The 21334-nt window shown below is 48.0% G+C and overlaps 1 protein-coding gene across 1 annotated transcript in view; it reads left to right on the forward strand.

Annotated features, from left to right (window-relative positions):
* Positions 1-21334, forward strand: part of LOC106591870 (bone morphogenetic protein receptor type-2) — an 81516-nt gene that overhangs the window by 48743 nt on the left and 11439 nt on the right. The window contains 7 exon segments of the mRNA XM_045698445.1: positions 94-198; positions 915-1006; positions 8309-8539; positions 14202-14316; positions 16323-16480; positions 18490-18637; positions 20984-21120. Of these exon segments, the coding sequence (XP_045554401.1) occupies positions 94-198; positions 915-1006; positions 8309-8539; positions 14202-14316; positions 16323-16480; positions 18490-18637; positions 20984-21120 (986 nt within the window).

Consider the following 21334-nt stretch of genomic DNA (forward strand, 5'->3'; position numbering starts at 1 on the left):
AGGTTACAGACTAACAGGTTGTTTATGTCCCGCTGTAGACCACCAGAATACTACTAGGTTACAGACTAACAGGTTGTTTATGTCCCGCTGTAGACCACCAGTTGCGGTGTGAAGAGACCGTAGTCATCTCCTTGGCTGTTGTCTCTGTCCTGGCTGTCATCATCTTCGCTGCCTTCTTCGGTTACCGCATGATGCACAGTGAGTAACCATGGCGATGACTAGACAATAATATGATGCTTATCTGTTGTTTATCCCCGTTCCCTAAGCCTCTGTTTATCCCCGTGCCCTAAGCCTCTGTTTATCCCCGTTCCCTAAGCCTCTGTTTATCCCCGTGTCCTAAGCCTCTGTTTATCCCTGTTCCCTAAGCCTCTGTTTATCCCCGTGCCCTAAACCTCTGTTTATCCCCGTGCCCTAAGCCTCTGTTTATCCCCGTGCCCTAAGCCTCTGTTTATCCCCGTGCCCTAAGCCTCTGTTTATCCCCGTGCCCTAAGCCTCTGTTTATCCCCGTGCCCTAAGCCTCTGTTTATCCCCGTGCCCTAAGCCTCTGTTTATCCCCGTTCCCTAAGCCTCTGTTTATCCCCGTGCCCTAAGCCTCTGTTTATCCCCGTGCCCTAAGCCTCTGTTTATCCCCGTGCCCTAAGCCTCTGTTTATCCCCGTGCCCTAAGCCTCTGTTTATCCCCGTGCCCTAAGCCTCTGTTTATCCCCGGGCCCTAAGCCTCTGTTTATTCCCGGGCCCTAAGCCTCTGTTTATTCCCGGGCCCTAAGCCTCTGTTTATCCCCGTGCCCTAAGCCTCTGTTTATTCCCGGGCCCTAAGCCTCTGTTTATTCCCGTGCCCTAAGCCTCTGTTTATCCCCGGGCCCTAAGCCTCTGTCTGTCTGTGGACTGTGTCTCTGACTGTGTGTATTTTCTCAGGAGGTGGTAAACAGGGCCTTCATAACCTCAACATGATGGAGGGAGCTGGTTCTGAGAGCTCTCTGGACCTGGATAACCTCAAACAGCTGGAGGTCAGACGGCTTCAACTACTACAGCTACTACAGCTATTACAGTTATTACAGCTACTACAGTTATTACAGCTATTACAGTTATTACAGTTATTACAGCTACTACAGTTATTACAGCTATTACAGCTACTACAGTTATTACAGTTATTACAGCTACTACAGTTATTACAGTTATTAAAGCTACTACAGTTATTACAGTTATTACAGTTATTATGGTTATTACAGCTATTACAGTTATTACACCTACTACAGTTATTACAGCTATTACAGCTACTACAGTTATTACAGCTATTACAGCTACTACAGTTATTACAGTTATTACAGCTACTACAGTTATTACAGTTATTACAGCTATTACAGTTATTACAGCTATTACAGTTATTATGGTTATTACAGCTATTACAGTTATTACAGTTATAACAGCTACTACAGTTATTACAGCTATTACAGTTATTACAGTTATTACAGCTACTACAGTTATTACAGCTATTACAGCTACTACAGTTATTACAGTTATTACAGTTATTACAGCTACTACAGTTATTACAGTTATTACAGCTATTACAGTTATTACAGCTACTACAGTTATTACAGCTATTACAGCTACTACAGTTATTACAGTTATTACAGCTATTACAGTTATTACAGCTACTACAGTTATTACAGCTACTACAGTTATTACAGTTATTACAGCTACTACAGTTATTAGCTATTACAGTTATTATGGTTATTACAGCTATTACAGTTATTACAGTTATAACAGCTACTACAGTTATTACAGTTATTACAGCTATTACAGTTATTACAGCTGCTACAGTTATTCGTTATTACAGTTATTACAGTTATTACAGCTGCTACAGTTATTACAGTTATTACAGCTACTACAGTTATTACAGATATTACAGTTATTACAGCTGCTACAGTTATTACAGCTGCTACAGTTATTACAGTTATTACAGCTACTACAGTTATTACAGCTATTACTGTTATTACAGTTATTACAGCTGCTACAGTTACTACAGTTATTTCAGTTATTACAGTTATTAGTTATTACAGTTATTACAGCTACTACAGTTATTACAGCTACTACAGTTATTACAGTTATTACAGCTACTACAGCTACTACAGTTATTACAGCTACTACAGCTATTACAGTTATTACAGCTATTACAGCTACTACAGTTATTACAGCTATTACTGTTATTACAGTTATTACAGCTGCTACAGTTACTACAGTTATTTCAGTTATTACAGTTATTAGTTATTACAGCTACTACAGTTATTACAGCAACTACAATTATTACAGCTAATACAGTTTTACAGTTATTACAGTTATTACAGCTACTACAGTTATTACAGCTATTACAGTTATTACAGTTTTACAGCTATTACAGTTATTAGTTATTACAGCTACTACAGTTATTACAGTTATTACAGCTACTACAGTTATTACAGCTACTACTGTTATTACAGCTGCTACAGTTATTACAGCCACTACAGTTATTACAGTTATTACAACTACTACAGTTATTAGTTATTAGTTATTACAGCTACTACAGTTATTACAGCTACTACAGTTATTACAGCTACTACAGTTATCACAGTTATTAAGCTGCTACAGTTATTACAGCTGCTACAGTTATTACAGTTATTACAGCTACTACCGTTATTACAGCTGCTACAGTTATTACAGCTGCTACAGTTATTACAGCTGCTACAGTTATTACAGCTGTTACAGTTATTGCAGCTACCACAGTTATTTCAGCTGTTACAGCTACCACAGTTATTACAGCTACCACAGTTATTACAGCTGTTACAGTTATTACAGCTATTACAGTTATTACAGTTATTACAGTTATTACAGCTGCTACAGTTATTACAGTTATTACAGCTACTACAGTTATTAAAGCTACTACAGCTATTACAGTTATTACAGCTACTACAGTTATTACAGTTATTACAGCTACTACAATTATTACAGCTATTACAGTTTTACAGCTATTACAGCTATTACAGCTATTACAGCTACTACAGTTATTACAGCTATTACAGCTACTACAGTTATTACAGTTATTACAGCTGCTACAGTTATTACAGTTATTACAGCTACTACAGCTATTACAGTTATTACAGCTACTACAGTTATTACAGTTATTACAGCTACTACAGTTATTACAGCTACTACAGTTATTACAGCTATTACAGCTACTACTGTTATTACAGCCAATACAGTTATTACAGCCAATACAGTTATTAGTTATTAGTTATTACAGCTACTACAGTTATTACAGCTACTACAGTTATTACAGTTATTACAGCTACTACAGTTATTACAGTTATTACAGCTACTACAGTTATTACAGCTACTACAGTTATTGCAGTTATTACAGTTATTATAGCTACTACAGTTATTACAGCTACTACAGTTATCACAGTTATTAAGCTGCTACAGTTATTACAGTTTTTACAACTACTACAGTTATTACAGCTGCTACAGTTATTACAGTTATTACAGCTACTACTGTTATTACAGCTGCTACAGTTATTACAGCCACTACAGTTATTACAGTTATTACAACTACTACAGTTATTAGTTATTACAGCAACTACAATTATTACAGCTAATACAGTTTTACAGTTATTACAGTTATTACAGCTACTACAGTTATTACAGTTATTACAGCTACTACAGTTATTACAGCTACTACAGCTATTACAGTTATAACAGCTATTACAGCTACTACAGTTATTACAGTTATTACAGCTACTACAGTTTTACAGCTATTACAGTTATTACAGTTATTACAGCTACTACAGTTTTACAGCTATTACAGTTATTACAGCTACTACAGTTTTACAGCTATTACAGTTATTACAGTTATTACAGCTACTACAGTTATTACAGTTATTACAGCTGCTACAGTTATTACAGTTATTACAGCTGCTACAGCTATTACAGTTATTACAGCAACTACAGTTATTACAGCTATTACAGTTATTACAGCTATTACAGCTATTACAGCTACTACAGTTATTACAGTTATTACAGCTGCTACAGTTATTACAGCTATTACAGCTATTACAGCTACTACAGTTATTACAGTTATTACAGCTATTACAGTTATTACAGCTACTACAGTTATTACAGTTTTTACAACTACTACAGTTATTACAGCTGCTACAGTTATTACAGTTATTACAGCTACTACTGTTATTACAGCTGCTACAGTTATTACAGCCACTACAGTTATTACAGTTATTACAACTACTACAGTTATTAGTTATTAGTTATTACAGCTACTACAGTTATTACAGCTACTACAGTTATTACAGCTACTAAAGTTATTACAGTTATTACACCTACTACAGTTATTACAGCTACTACAGTTATTGCAGTTATTACAGTTATTATAGCTACTACAGTTATTACAGCTACTACAGTTATCACAGTTATTAAGCTGCTACAGTTATTACAGCTACTACAGTTATTACAGCTACTACAGCTGCTACAGTTATTACAGTTATTACAGCTACTACAGTTATTACAGCTGCTACAGTTATTACAGCTGCTACAGTTATTACAGCTGTTACAGTTATTACAGCTATTACAGTTATTACAGCTGTTACAGTTATTACAGCTATTACAGTTATTACAGTTATTACAGCTACTACAGTTATTAGAGTTATTACAGCTACTACAGTTATTAAAGCTACTACAGCTATTACAGTTATTACAGCTATTACAGCTACTACGGTTATTACAGTTATTACAGCTACTACAGTTTTACAGCTATTACAGTTATTACAGCTACTACAGTTATTACAGCTATTACAGTTATTACAGTTATTACAGCTGCTACAGTTATTACAGCTGCTACTGTTATTACAGCTGCTACAGTTATTACAGCCACTACAGTTATTAGTTATTACAGCTACTACAGTTATTACAGCTACTACAGTTATTACAGCTACTACAGTTATTACAGTTATTACAGTTATTACAGTTATTACAGTTATTATAGCTACTACAGTTATTACAGCTACTACAGTTATTACAGCTACTACAGTTATTACAGTTATTACAGTTATTATAGCTACTACAGTTATTACAGCTACTACAGTTATCACAGTTATTAAGCTGCTACAGTTATTACAGCTACTACAGTTATTACAGCTACTACAGTTATCACAGTTATTAAGCTGCTACAGTTATTACAGCTACTACAGTTATTACAGCTACTACAGCTGCTACAGTTATTACAGTTATTACAGCTGCTACAGTTATTACAGCTGTTCCAGTTATTACAGTTATTGCAGCTGTTGCAGCTACCACAGTTATTTCAGCTGTTGCAGCTACCACAGTTATTACAGCTACTACAGTTATTACAGTTATTACAGCTATTACAGTTATTACAGCTATTACAGTTATTAGTTATTACAGCTACCACAGTTATTTCAGCTGTTACAGCTACCACAGTTATTACAATTACAGTTATTACAGCTATTACAGCTATTACAGTTATTACAGTTATTACAGCTGCTACAGTTATTACAACTATTACAGTTATTACAGTTATTACAGCTACTACAGCTATTACAGCTACTACAGTTATTACAGCTGTTACAGTTATTACAGCTGCCACAGTTATTAGTTATTACAGTTATTACAACTATTACAGTTATTAGTTATTACAGTTATTACAACTATTACAGTTATTACAGTTATTACAGTTATTACAGTTATTACAGTTGTTACAGCTACTATAGTTATTACAGTTATTACAACTGCTACAGTTATTACAACTACCCCATCTGCTACAGCTATTCTACCTACTACACATCTACAACTACCCCAGCTGCTACAGCTATTCTACCTACTACACATCTACACCTACCCCAGCTGCTACGGCTATTCTACCTACTACACATTTACAACTACCCCAGCTGCTACAGCTATTCTACCTACTACACATCTACAACTACCCCAGCTGCTACGGCTATTCTACCTACTACACATCTACACCTACCCCAGCTGCTACAGCTATTCTACCTACTACACATCTACAACTACCCCAGCTGCTACGGCTATTCTACCTACTACACATCTACAACTACCCCAGCTGCTACAGCTATTCTACCTACTACACATCTACACCTACCCCAGCTGCTACAGCTATTCTACCTACTACACATCTACAACTACTACAGCTATCCTACCTACTACACATCTACACCTACCCCAGCTATTCTACCTACTACACATCTACAACTACCCCAGCTGCTACAGCTGTTCTACCTACTACACATCTACAACTACTACAGCTATTCTACCTACTACACATCTACAACTACCCCAGCTGCTACAGCTATTCTACCTACACATCTACACCTACCCCAGCTATTCTACCTACTACACATCTACAACTACCCCAGCTGCTACAGCTATTCTACATACTACTCATCTACAACTACTACAGCTATCCTACCTACTACACATCTACACCTACCCCAGCTGCTACGGCTATTCTACCTACTACACATCTACAACTACCCCAGCTGCTACAGCTGTTCTACCTACTACACATCTACAACTACTACAGCTATTCTACCTACTACACATCTACAACTACCCCAGCTGCTACAGCTATTCTACCTACTACACATCTACACCTACCCCAGCTATTCTACCTACTACACATCTACAACTACCCCAGCTGCTACAGCTATTCTACATACTACACATCTACAACTACCCCAGCTGCTACAGCTATTCTACCTACTACACATCTACAACTACCCCAGCTGCTACGGCTATTCTACATACTACACATCTACAACTACTACAGCTATCCTACCTACTACACATCTACAACTACCCCAGCTATTCTACCTACTACACATCTACAACTACCCCAGCTGCTACGGCTATTCTACCTACTACACATCTACAACTACCCCAGCTGCTACAGCTATTCTACCTACTACACATCTACAACTACCCCAGCTATTCTACCTACTACACATCTACAACTACCCCAGCTGCTACGGCTATTCTACCTACTACACATCTACAACTACCCCAGCTGCTACAGCTATTCTACCTAGTACACATCTACACCTACCCCAGCTGCTACGGCTATTCTACCTACTACACATCTACAACTACCCCAGCTGCTACAGCTATTCTACCTAGTACACATCTACACCTACCCCAGCTATTCTACCTACTACACATCTACAACTACTACAGCTATTCTACCTACTACACATCTACAACTACCCCAGCTGCTACAGCTATTCTACCTACTACACATCTACACCTACCCCAGCTATTCTACCTACTACACATCTACAACTACCCCAGCTGCTACGGCTATTCTACCTACTACACATCTACAACTACCCCAGCTGCTACAGCTATTCTACCTACTACACATCTACAACTACCCCAGCTGCTACAGCTATTCTACCTAGTACACATCTACACCTACCCCAGCTATTCTACCTACTACACATCTACAACTACCCCAGCTGCTACAGCTATTCTACCTACTACACATCTACAACTACCCCAGCTGCTACAGCTATTCTACCTACTACACATCTACACCTACCCCAGCTATTCTACCTACTACACATCTACAACTACCCCAGCTGCTACGGCTATTCTACCTACTACACATCTACAACTACTACAGCTATTCTACCTATTACACATCTACAACTACCCCAGCTGCTACAGCTATTCTACCTACTACACATCTACACCTACCCCAGCTGCTACAGCTATTCTACATACTACACATCTACAACTACTACAGCTATCCTACCTACTACACATCTACAACTACCCCAGCTGCTACGGCTATTCTACCTACTACACATCTACACCTACCCCAGCTATTCTACCTACTACACATCTACAACTACCCCAGCTGCTACGGCTATTCTACCTACTACACATCTACAACTACCCCAGCTGCTACAGCTATTCTACCTACTACACATCTACACCTACCCCAGCTGCTACGGCTATTCTACCTACTACACATCTACAACTACTACAGCTGCTACGGCTATTCTACCTACTACACATCTACAACTACCCCAGCTGCTACGGCTATTCTACCTACTACACATCTACAACTACCCCAGCTGCTACAGCTATTCTACCTACTACACATCTACAACTACCCCAGCTGCTACGGCATAGAGAGAATCGGTTTCAGAGAATCGGACCAAAATGGAATTGAGATCCAGTCGTCTTTTCTCAACCTTTCTTCTCCCTGTTTTTCTCTCTGTCAGCTGATAGGTCGAGGCCGGTACGGCTCGGTGTTCTGTGGTTCGTTGGACGAGCGACAGGTGGCTGTGAAGGTGTTCAGCTCAGCCAATCGGCAGAACTTCCTGAACGAGTGTTCCATTTATTGTCTGCCCCTGCTGGAGCACGACAACATTGCACACTTCATCGCTGCCGACGAACGGCTGGGGACCGAGGGCCGAGTGGAGTACCTTCTGGTCATGGAGTACTACCCCCACGTAAGTACCTTCTACTGGGTTCTGCTGGTACCAGACGGCTGGGGGCTGGGTGGAGTACCTTCTACTGGGTTCTGCTGGTTCCAGACGGCTGGGGGCTGGGTAGAGTACCTTCTACTGGGTTCTGCTGGTTCCAGACGGCTGGGGGCCGAGGGGAGTACCTTCTACTGGGTTCTGCTGGTACCAGACGGCTGGGGGCTGAGGGGAGTACCTTCTACTGGGTTCTGCTGGTTCCAGACGGCTGGGGGCTGAGTGGAGTACCTTCTACTGGGTTCTGCTGGTTCCAGACGGCTGGGGGCTGGGTGGAGTACCTTCTACTGGGTTCTGCTGGTTCCAGACGGCTGGGGGCCGAGTGGAGTACCTTCTACTGGGTTCTGCTGGTTCCAGACGGCTGGGGGCTGAGGGGAGTACCTTCTACTGGGTTCTGCTGGTTCCAGACGGCTGGGGGCTGAGTGGAGTACCTTCTACTGGGTTCTGCTGGTTCCAGACGGCTGGGGGCTGGGTGGAGTACCTTCTACTGGGTTCTGCTGGTACCAGACGGCTGGGGGCTGGGTGGAGTACCTTCTACTGGGTTCTGCTGGTTCCAGACGGCTGGGGGCTGAGTGGAGTACCTTCTACTGGGTTCTGCTGGTTCCAGACGGCTGGGGGCTGAGTGGAGTACCTTCTACTGGGTTCTGCTGGTTCCAGACGGCTGGGGGCTGGGTGGAGTACCTTCTACTGGGTTCTGCTGGTACCAGACGGCTGGGGGCTGAGGGGAGTACCTTCTACTGGGTTCTGCTGGTACCAGACGGCTGGGGGCTGGGTGGAGTACCTTCTACTGGGTTCTGCTGGTTCCAGACGGCTGGGGGCCGAGTGGAGTACCTTCTGGTCATGGAGTACTACTGCTACAGTACTAAAAAAGTATTTGATCCCCTGCTGATTTTGTACGTTTGCCCACTGATAAAGAAATGATCAGTCTATAATTTTAATGGTAGGTTTATTTGAACAGTGAGAGACAGAATAACAACAAAAATATCCAGAAAAACGCATGTCAAAAATGTTATAAATTGATTTGCATTTTAATGAGGGAAATAAGTATTTGATCCCCTCTCAATCAGAAAGATTTCTGGCTCCCAGGTGTCTTTTATACAGGTAACGAGCTGAGATTAGGAGCACACTCTTAAAGGGAGTGCTCCTAACCACAGCTTGTTACCTGTATAAAAGACACCTGTCCACAGAAGCAATCAATCAATCAGATTCCAAACTCTCCACCATGGCCAAGACCAAAGAGCTCTCCAAGGATGTCAGGGATAAGATTGTAGACCGACACAAGGCTGGAATGGGCTACAAGACCATCGCCAAGCAGCTTGGTGAGAAGGTGACATTTGGTGCGATTATTCGCAAATGGAAGAAACACAAAAGAACTGTAAATCTCCCTCGGCCTGGGGCTCCATGCAAGATCTCACCTCGTGGAGTTGCAATGATCATGAGAACGGTGAGGAATCAGCCCAGAACTACATGGGAGGATCTTGTCAATGATCTCAAGGCAGCTGGGACCATAGTCACCCAGAAAACAATTGGTAACACACTACGCCGTGAAGGACTGAAATCCTGCAGCGCCCGCAAGGTCCCCCTGCTCAAGAATACATATACATGCCCGTCTGAAGTTTGCCAATGAACATCTGAATGATTCAGAGGACAACTGGGTGAAAGTGTTGTGGTCAGATGAGACGAAAATGGAGCTCTTTGGCATCAACTCAACTCGCTGTGTTTGGAGGAGGAGGAATGCTGCCTATGTCCCCAAGAACACCATCCCCACCGTCAAACATGGAGGTGGAAACATTATGCTTTGGGGGTGTTTTTCTGCTAAGGGGACAGGACAACTTCACCGCATCAAAGGGACGATGGACGGGGCCATGTACCGTCAAATCTTGGGTGAGAACCTCCTTCCCTCAGCCAGGGCATTAAAAATGGGTCGTGGATGGGTATTCCAGCATGACAATGACCCAAAACACACGGCCAAGGCAACAAAGGAGTGGCTCAAGAAGAAGCACATTAAGGTCCTGGAGTGGCCTAGCCAGTCTCCAGACCTTAATCCCATAGAACATCTGTGGAGGGAGCTGAAGGTCCGAGTTGCCAAACGTCAGCCTCGAAACCTTAATCACTTGGAGAAGATCTGCAAAGACGAGTGGGACAAAATCCCTCCTGAGATGTGTGCAAACCTGGTGGCCAACTACAAGAAACGTGTTTTGCAGAGGGGTCATATACTTATTTCCCTCATTAAAATGCAAATCATTTTATAACATTTTTTACATGCGTTTTTCTGGATTTTTTTGTTGTTATTCTGTCTCTCACTGTTCAAATAAACCTACTATTAAAATTATAGACTGCTCATTTCTTTGTCAGTGGGCAAACGTACAAAATCAGCAGGGGATCAAATACTTTTTTCCCCCACTGTAAGTACCTTCTACTGGGTTCTGCTGGTTCCAGACGGCTGGGGGCTGGGTGGAGTACCTTCTACTGGGTTCTGCTGGTTCCAGACGGCTGGGGGCTGGGTGGAGTACCTTCTACTGGGTTCTGCTGGTTCCAGACGGCTGGAGGCTGGGTGGAGTACCTTCTACTGGGTTCTGCTGGTTCCAGACGGCTGGAGGCTGGGTGGAGTACCTTCTACTGGGTTCTGCTGGTACCAGACGGCTGGGGGCTGGGTGGAGTACCTTCTACTGGGTTCTGCTGGTACCAGACGGCTGGGGGCTGAGTGGAGTACCTTCTACTGGGTTCTGCTGGTTCCAGACGGCTGGGGGCTGGGTGGAGTACCTTCTACTGGGTTCTGCTGGTACCAGACGGCTGGGGGCTGGGTGGAGTACCTTCTACTGGGTTCTGCTGGTTCCAGACGGCTGGGGGCTGAGGGGAGTACCTTCTACTGGGTTCTGCTGGTACCAGACGGCTGGGGGCTGAGGGGAGTACCTTCTACTGGGTTCTGCTGGTACCAGACGGCTGGGGGCTGGGTGGAGTACCTTCTACTGGGTTCTGCTGGTTCCAAACGGCTGGGGGCTGGGTGGAGTACCTTCTACTGGGTTCTGCTGGTTCCAGACGGCTGGGGGCTGAGTGGAGTACCTTCTACTGGGTTCTGCTGGTTCCAGACGGCTGGGGGCCGAGTGGAGTACCTTCTACTGGGTTCTGCTGGTTCCAGACGGCTGGGGGCTGAGGGGAGTACCTTCTACTGGGTTCTGCTGGTACCAGACGGCTGGGGGCTGGGTGGAGTACCTTCTACTGGGTTCTGCTGGTACCAGACGGCTGGGGGCTGAGTGGAGTACCTTCTACTGGGTTCTGCTGGTTCCAGACGGCTGGGGGCTGGGTGGAGTACCTTCTACTGGGTTCTGCTGGTTCCAGACGGCTGGGGGCTGGGTGGAGTACCTTCTACTGGGTTCTGCTGGTACCAGACGGCTGGGGGCTGGGTGGAGTACCTTCTACTGGGTTCTGCTGGTTCCAGACGGCTGGGGGCTGGGTGGAGTACCTTCTACTGGGTTCTGCTGGTACCAGACGGCTGGGGGCTGAGGGGAGTACCTTCTACTGGGTTCTGCTGGTTCCAGACGGCTGGGGGCTGAGTGGAGTACCTTCTACTGGGTTCTGCTGGTTCCAGACGGCTGGGGGCTGAGGGGAGTACCTTCTACTAGGTTCTGCTGGTACCAGACGGCTGGGGGCTGGGTGGAGTACCTTTTACTGGGTTCTGCTGGTTCCAGACGGCTGGGGGCTGAGGGGAGTACCTTCTACTGGGTTCTGCTGGTTCCAAACGGCTGGGGGCTGAGTGGAGTACCTTCTACTGGGTTCTGCTGGTTCCAGACGGCTGGGGGCTGAGTGGAGTACCTTCTACTGGGTTCTGCTGGTTCCAGACGGCTGGGGGCTGGGTGGAGTACCTTCTACTGGGTTCTGCTGGTACCAGACGGCTGGGGGCTGGGTGGAGTACCTTCTACTGGGTTCTGCTGGTTCCAGACGGCTGGGGGCTGAGGGGAGTACCTTCTACTGGGTTCTGCTGGTTCCAGACGGCTGGGGGCCGAGTGGAGTACCTTCTACTGGGTTCTGCTGGTTCCAGACGGCTGGGGGCTGAGGGGAGTACCTTCTACTGGGTTCTGCTGGTACCAGACGGCTGGGGGCTGGGTGGAGTACCTTCTACTGGGTTCTGCTGGTTCCAGACGGCTGGGGGCTGAGTGGAGTACCTTCTACTGGGTTCTGCTGGTACCAGACGGCTGGGGGCTGAGTGGAGTACCTTCTACTGGGTTCTGCTGGTTCCAGACGGCTGGGGGCCGAGGGGAGTACCTTCTACTGGGTTCTGCTGGTACCAGACGGCTGGGGGCCGAGGGGAGTACCTTCTACTGGGTTCTGCTGGTACCAGACGGCTGGGGGCTGAGGGGAGTACCTTCTACTGGGTTCTGCTGGTACCAGACGGCTGGGGGCTGGGTGGAGTACCTTCTACTGGGTTCTGCTGGTACCAGACGGCTGGGGGCTGGGTGGAGTACCTTCTACTGGGTTCTGCTGGTTCCAGACGGCTGGGGGCCGAGGGGAGTACCTTCTACTGGGTTCTGCTGGTACCAGACGGCTGGGGGCTGAGGGGAGTACCTTCTACTGGGTTCTGCTGGTACCAGACGGCTGGGGGCTGAGGGGAGTACCTTCTACTGGGTTCTGCTGGTACCAGACGGCTGGGGGCTGGGTGGAGTACCTTCTACTGGGTTCTGCTGGTTCCAGACGGCTGGGGGCTGAGGGGAGTACCTTCTACTGGGTTCTGCTGGTACCAGACGGCTGGGGGCTGAGGGGAGTACCTTCTACTGGGTTCTGCTGGTTCCAGACGGCTGGGGGCTGAGTGGAGTACCTTCTACTGGGTTCTGCTGGTACCAGACGGCTGGGGGCTGGGTGGAGTACCTTCTACTGGGTTCTGCTGGTTCCAGACGGCTGGGGGCTGGGTGGAGTACCTTCTACTGGGTTCTGCTGGTACCAGACGGCTGGGGGCCGAGGGGAGTACCTTCTACTGGGTTCTGCTGGTTCCAGACGGCTGGGGGCTGGGTGGAGTACCTTCTACTGGGTTCTGCTGGTTCCAGACGGCTGGGGGCTGGGTGGAGTACCTTCTACTGGGTTCTGCTGGTTCCAGACGGCTGGGGGCTGAGTGGAGTACCTTCTACTGGGTTCTGCTGGTACCAGACGGCTGGGGGCTGGGTGGAGTACCTTCTACTGGGTTCTGCTGGTTCCAGACGGCTGGGGGCTGAGTGGAGTACCTTCTACTGGGTTCTGCTGGTACCAGACGGCTGGGGGCTGGGTGGAGTACCTTCTACTGGGTTCTGCTGGTTCCAGACGGCTGGGGGGTGGGTGGAGTACCTTCTACTGGGTTCTGCTGGTACCAGACGGCTGGGGGCTGAGTGGAGTACCTTCTACTGGGTTCTGCTGGTACCAGACGGCTTAGGCAGCCGATTCCCTTTTATCTAAAGTGACAAACCACCTCAGCGCTCTCTGCTCTCTCTCTCTGTGTCCTGGTGTATTATGATGTATTAATACAGTATCTCTCTCTGTGTCCTGGTGTATTATGATGTATTAATACAGTATCTCTCTCTGTGTCCTGGTGTATTATGCTGTATTAATACAGTATCTCTCTCTGTGTCCTGGTGTATTATGATGTATTAATACAGTATCTCTCTCTCAGGGCTCGTTGTATCGCTACCTGGGGCTGCAGACAGGAGACTGGATGAGTAGCTGTCGTCTGGCCCATTCCATCACCAGAGGCCTGGCCTACCTGCATACTGAGCTGCTTAAAGGAGGTGAGACACACACCTGTCCTCCACACTCTGACCTCCTGACCTCCACACCCTGACCTCCACACTCTGACCTCCACACCCTGACCTCCTGACCTCCACACCCAGACCTCCTGACCTCCACACCTGTCCTCCACACTCTGACCTCCTGACCTCCACACCCTGACCTCCACACCCTGACCTCCTGTCCTCCACACCCTGACCTCCTGACCTCCACACCCTGACCTCCACACTCTGACCTCCACACCCTGACCTCCACACCCAGACCTCCTGACCTCCACACCTGTCCTCCACACTCTGACCTCCTGACCTCCACACCCTGACCTCCACACTCTGACCTCCACACCCTGACCTCCTGACCTCCACACCCTGACCTCCACACCCTGACCTCCTGACCTCCACACCCTGACCTCCTGACCTCCACACCCTGACCTCCTGTCCTCCACACCCTGACCTCCACACCCTGACCTCCACACCCTGACCTCCTGACCTCCACACCCTGACCTCCTGACCTCCACACTCTGTCCTCCACACCCTGACCTCCACACCCTGACCTCCTGACCTCCACACCCTGACCTCCTGTCCTCCACACCCTGACCTCCTGACCTCCACACCCTGACCTCCACACCCTGACCTCCACACCCTGACCTCCACACCCTGTCCTCCACACCCTGACCTCCACACCCTGACCTCCACACCCTGACCTCCACACCCTGTCCTCCACACTCTGACCTCCACACCCTGACCTCCACACCCTGACCTCCTGACCTCCACACCTGTCCTCCACACTCTGACCTCCTGACCTCCACACCCTGACCTCCACACTCTGACCTCCACACCCTGACCTCCACACCCAGACCTCCTGACCTCCACACCTGTCCTCCACACTCTGACCTCCTGACCTCCACACCCTGACCTCCACACTCTGACCTCCACACCCTGACCTCCTGACCTCCACACCCTGACCTCCACACCCTGACCTCCTGACCTCCACACTCTGTCCTCCACACCCTGACCTCCACACCCTGACCTCCACACCCTGACCTCCACACTCTGACCCCCTGTCCTCCACACTCTGACCTCCTGACCTCCACACCCTGACCTCCTGACCTCCACACCCTGACCTCCTGACCTCCACACCCTGACCTCCACTCCCTGTCCTCCACACCCTGACCTCCTGACCTCCACACCCTGACCTCCACACCCTGACCTCCACACCCTGTCCTCCACTCCCTGTCCTCCTAACTGGTAGAGGATCATCTATCAGAACAACACTGGTCCTAGTTCTAAATATTATCTCTGTTGTCCAGGACTCTCACTGCCCTCTGGTGGATACTGTGATACTGCACCAAGCCAATAGAGGTCCCTGGGCCCTGGTTGTCAGTAATAACTGGTAGAGGATCAGTTCTCCTCATCTATTACAACGATCCCGGTTATAAATATTATCTGGTAACTCCTTTCCCTCCTCCCACTCCTCCTCCTCCCACTCCTCCTCGTCCTCCCCCTCCTCCTCTCTCCCTTCCTCCTCCTCCTCCTCCTCCTCCTCTCTCCCTTCCTCCTCCTCCTCCTCGTCCTCCTCCTCTCTCCTTCCTCCTCCTCCTCCTCCTCGTCCTCCTCCTCTCTCCATTCCTCCTCCTTTCCCCTCTCCTCGTCCTCCTCCTCTCTCCATTCCTCCTCCTCCTCCTCCTCGTCCTCCTCCTCTCTCCATTCCTCCTCCTTTCCCCTCTCCTCGTCCTCCTCCTCTCTCCATTCCTCCTCCTCCTCCTCGTCCTCCTCCTCTCTCCCTTCCTCCTCCTTTCCCCTCTCCTCGTCCTCCTCCTCCTCCTCTCTCCCGTCCTCCTCCTCCTCGTCCTCCTCCTCTCTCCCTTCCTCCTCCTTTCCCCTCTCCTCGTCCTCCTCCTCCTCTCTCCCGTCCTCCTCCTCTCCCTTCCTCCTCCTCTCTCTCTCCCTTCCTCTCTCCCTTCCTCCTCCTCCTTCTCGTCCTCCTCTTCCTCTCTCCCTTCCTCCTGCAGACTTCTACAAGCCAGCTGTGTCTCACAGAGATCTGAACAGTCGGAACATTCTGGTGAAGAACGACGGAACGTGTGTCATCATCGACTTTGGTCTCTCCATGAAGTTGACGGGGAATCGGCCCGTACGGGGAGAGGAGGAGAACGCTGCCATCAGTGAGGTGAGACTATAGAACCCTTTGGAACCCATGTCACCAGTGAGGGGAGACCATAGAACCCTTTGGAACCCATGTCATCAGTGAGGGGAGACTATAGAACCCTTTGGAACCCATGTCATCAGTGAGGGGAGACTATAGAACCCTTTGGAACCAGGTCTCTCTCCAGGTGGGTACAGTCCGCTACATGGTTCTGGAGGGTTAGTGTAGTATTATAACCCTGGTTCTGTCTCTCTCCAGGTGGGTACAGTCCACTACATGGTTCTGGAGGGTTAGTGTAGTATTATAACCCTGGTTCTGTCTCTCTCCACGTGGGTACAGTCCACTACATGGTTCTGGAGGGTTAGTGTAGTATTATAACCCTGGTTCTGTCTCTCTCCAGGTGGGTACAGTCCACTACATGGTTCTGGAGGGTTAGTGTAGTATTATAACCCTGGTTCTGTCTCTCTCCAGGTGGGTACAGTCCACTACATGGTTCTGGAGGGTTAGTGTAGTATTATAACCCTGGTTCTGTCTCTCTCCAGGTGGGTACAGTCCACTACATGGTTCTGGAGGGTTAGTGTAGTATTATAACCCTGGTTCTGTCTCTCTCCAGGTGGGTACAGTCCACTACATGGTTCTGGAGGGTTAGTGTAGTATTATAACCCTGGTTCTGTCTCTCTCCAGGTGGGTACAGTCCACTACATGGTTCTGGAGGGTTAGTGTAGTATTATAACCCTGGTTCTGTCTCTCTCCAGGTGGGTACAGTCCACTACATGGTTCTGGAGGGTTAGTGTAGTATTATAACCCTGGTTCTGTCTCTCTCCAGGTGGGTACAGTCCACTACATGGTTCTGGAGGGTTAGTGTAGTATTATAACCCTGGTTCTGTCTCTCTCCACGTGGGTACAGTCCACTACATGGTTCTGGAGGGTTAGTGTAGTATTATAACCCTGGTTCTGTCTCTCTCCAGGTGGGTACAGTCCACTACATGGTTCTGGAGGGTTAGTGTAGTATTATAACCCTGGTTCTGTCTCTCTCCAGGTGGGTACAGTCCACTACATGGTTCTGGAGGGTTAGTGTAGTATTATAACCCTGGTTCTGTCTCTCTCCACGTGGGTACAGTCCACTATATGGTTCTGGAGGGTTAGTGTAGTATTATAACCCTGGTTCTGTCTCTCTCCAGGTGGGTACAGTCCACTACATGGTTCTGGAGGGTTAGTGTAGTATTATAACCCTGGTTCTGTCTCTCTCCAGGTGGGTACAGTCCACTACATGGTTCTGGAGGGTTAGTGTAGTATTATAACCCTGGTTCTGTCTCTCTCCAGGTGGGTACAGTCCACTACATGGTTCTGGAGGGTTAGTGTAGTATTATAACCCTGGTTCTGTCTCTCTCCAGGTGGGTACAGTCCACTACATGGTTCTGGAGGGTTAGTGTAGTATTATAACCCTGGTTCTGTCTCTCTCCAGGTGGGTACAGTCCACTACATGGTTCTGGAGGGTTAGTGTAGTATTATAACCCTGGTTCTGTCTCTCTCCAGGTGGGTACAGTCCACTACATGGTTCTGGAGGGTTAGTGTAGTATTATAACCCTGGTTCTGTCTCTCTCCAGGTGGGTACAGTCCACTACATGGTTCTGGAGGGTTAGTGTAGTATTATAACCCTGGTTCTGTCTCTCTCCAGGTGGGTACAGTCCACTACATGGTTCTGGAGGGTTAGTGTAGTATTATAACCCTGGTTCTGTCTCTCTCCAGGTGGGTACAGTCCACTACATGGTTCTGGAGGGTTAGTGTAGTATTATAACCCTGGTTCTGTCTCTCTCCACGTGGGTACAGTCCACTATATGGTTCTGGAGGGTTAGTGTAGTATTATAACCCTGGTTCTGTCTCTCTCCAGGTGGGTACAGTCCACTACATGGTTCTGGAGGGTTAGTGTAGTATTATAACCCTGGTTCTGTCTCTCTCCAGGTGGGTACAGTCCACTACATGGTTCTGGAGGGTTAGTGTAGTATTATAACCCTGGTTCTGTCTCTCTCCAGGTGGGTACGGTCCGATACATGGCCCCAGAGGTTCTGGAAGGGGCGGTGAACCTGAGGGACTGCGAGTCGGCTCTGAAGCAGGTGGACATGTACGCCCTGGGGCTCGTCTACTGGGAGACCTTCATGAGGTGTACTGACCTTTTCCCAGGTAATAACCCAGGTAATAACCCAGGAAATAACCCAGGTAATATCCCAGGTAATAACCCTGGGCCTCATCTACTGGGAGACCTTCATGAGGTGTACTGACCTGTTCCCAGGTAATAACCCAGGTAATAACCCTGGTAATAACCCAGGAAATAACCCAGGTAATATCCCAGGTAATAACCCTGGGCCTCATCTACTGGGAGACCTTCATGAGGTGTACTGACCTGTTCCCAGGTAATAACCCAGGGAATAACCCAGGTAATAACCCAGGAAATAACCCAGGTAATATCCCAGGTAATAACCCTGGGCCTCATCTACTGGGAGACCTTCATGAGGTGTACTGACCTGTTCCCAGGTAATAACCCAGGTAATAACCCAGGTAATAACCCAGGAAATATCCCAGGTAATAACCCTGGGCCTCATCTACTGGGAGACCTTCATGAGGTGTACTGACCTGTTCCCAGGTAATAACCCAGGTAATAACCCTGGTAATAACCCAGGTAATAACCCTGGGCCTCATCTACTGGGAGACCTTCATGAGGTGTACTGACCTGTTCCCAGGTAATAACCCAGGTAATAACCCTGGTAATAACCCAGGTAATAACCCTGGGCCTCATCTACTGGGAGACCTTCATGAGGTGTACTGACCTTTTCCCAGGTAATAACCCAGGTAATAACCCAGGTAATAACCCTGGGGCTCGTCTACTGGGAGACCTTGATGAGGTGTACTGACCTGTTCCCAGGTAATAACCCAGGTAATAACCCAGGTAATAACCCTGGTAATAACCCTGACCTCTAATCCTGGGAGACCTTCATGAGGTGTACTGACCTTTTCCCAGGTAATAACCCAGGTAATAACCCAGGTAATAACCCTGACCTCGTCTACTGGGAGACCTTCATGAGGTGTACTGACCTCTTCCCAGGTAATAACCCGGGTAATAACCCTGGTAATAACCCAGGTAATAACCCAGGTAATATCCCAGGTAATAACCCTGGGCCTCATCTACTGGGAGACCTTCATGAGGTGTACTGACCTGTTCCCAGGTAATAACCCAGGTAATAACCCAGGGAATAACCCAGGTAATAACCCAGGAAATAACCCAGGTAATATCCCAGGTAATAACCCTGGGCCTCGTCTACTGGGAGACCTTCATGAGGTGTACTGACCTCTTCCCAGGTAATAACCCTGGTAATAACCCAGGTAATAACCCAGGTAATAACCCAGGAAATATCCCAGGTAATAACCCTGGGCCTCATCTACTGGGAGACCTTCATGAGGTGTACTGACCTGTTCCCAGGTAATAACCCAGGTAATAACCCTGGTAATAACCCAGGTAATAACCCTGGGCCTCGTCTACTGGGAGACCTTCATGAGGTGTACTGACCTCTTCCCAGGTAATAACCCGGGTAATAACCCGGGTAATAACCCGGGTAATAACCCAGGTAATAACCCAGGTAATAACCCTGGGCCTCGTCTACTGGGAGACCTTCATGAGGTGTACTGACCTCTTCCCAGGTAATAACCCGGGTAATAACCCGGGTAATAACCCAGGTAATAACCCAGGTAATAACCCAGGTAATAACCCTGGGCCTCGTCTACTGGGAGACCTTCATGAGGTGTACTGACCTCTTCCCAGGATTTTTTTTAAATTTAACCTTTATTTAACTTGACAAGTCAGTTAAGAACAAATTCTTATTTACAATGACGGCCTCCCCCGGCCAAACCCGGACGACACTGGGCCAAATTGTGCGCCGCCCTATGGGAGTCCATGTCACGTCCGGATGTGATACAGCCTGGAATCTAACCAGGGTCTGTAGTGACACCTCTAGCACTGAGATGCAGTGCCTTAGACCGCTGTGATACAGCCTGGAATCTAACCAGGGTCTGTAGTGACACCTCTAGCACTGAGATGCAGTGCCTTAGACCGCTGTGATACAGCCTGGAATCTAACCAGGGTCTGTAGTGACGCCTCTAGCACTGAGATGCAGTGCTTTAGACCGCTGCGATACAGCCTGGAATCTAACCAGGGTCTGTAGTGACGCCTCTAGCACTGAGATGCAGTGCTTTAGACCGCTGCGATACAGCCTGGAATCTAACCAGGGTCTGTAGTGACGCCTCTAGCACTGAGATGCAGTGCCTTAGACCGCTGCGATACAGCCTGGAATCTAACCAGGGTCTGTAGTGACAGACCCATCTTAGACCGCTGTGATACAGCCTGGAATCGAACCAGGGTCTGTAGTGACAGACCGATCTCGGGAGCCCAGAGAAACTTAACAGTTAGTTGTGAAATCACAGTATTGAACGTCCACCTTAACGTTCTCTCTGCTTGGGTTCCTCGTTCCTCTCCAGGAGAATCCGTTCCAGACTTCCAGGTAGCATTCCAGGCCGAGGCAGGGAACCACCCTTCCTTTGAGGACATGCAGGTCCTGGTGTCCAGGGAGAAGCAGAGACCCAAGTTCCCCGAGGCCTGGAAGGAGAACAGCCTGGTGAGACCTGTGGTGGTGTGGTGGTGTGGTGTGGTGGTGTGGTGTGGTGGTGTGGTGTGGTGGTGTGGTGGTGTGGTGGTGTGGTGTGGTGTGGTGTGGTGGTGTGGTGGTGTGGTGTGGTGGTGTGGTGTGGTGGTGTGGTGTGGTGGTGTGGTGGTGTGGTGGTGTGGTGTGGTGGTGTGGTGTGGTGGTGGTGTGGTGGTGTGGTGTGGTG

This window comes from Salmo salar, chromosome ssa16, assembly GCF_905237065.1.
Source record: "Salmo salar chromosome ssa16, Ssal_v3.1, whole genome shotgun sequence".
Lineage (NCBI taxonomy): Eukaryota > Metazoa > Chordata > Actinopteri > Salmoniformes > Salmonidae > Salmo > Salmo salar.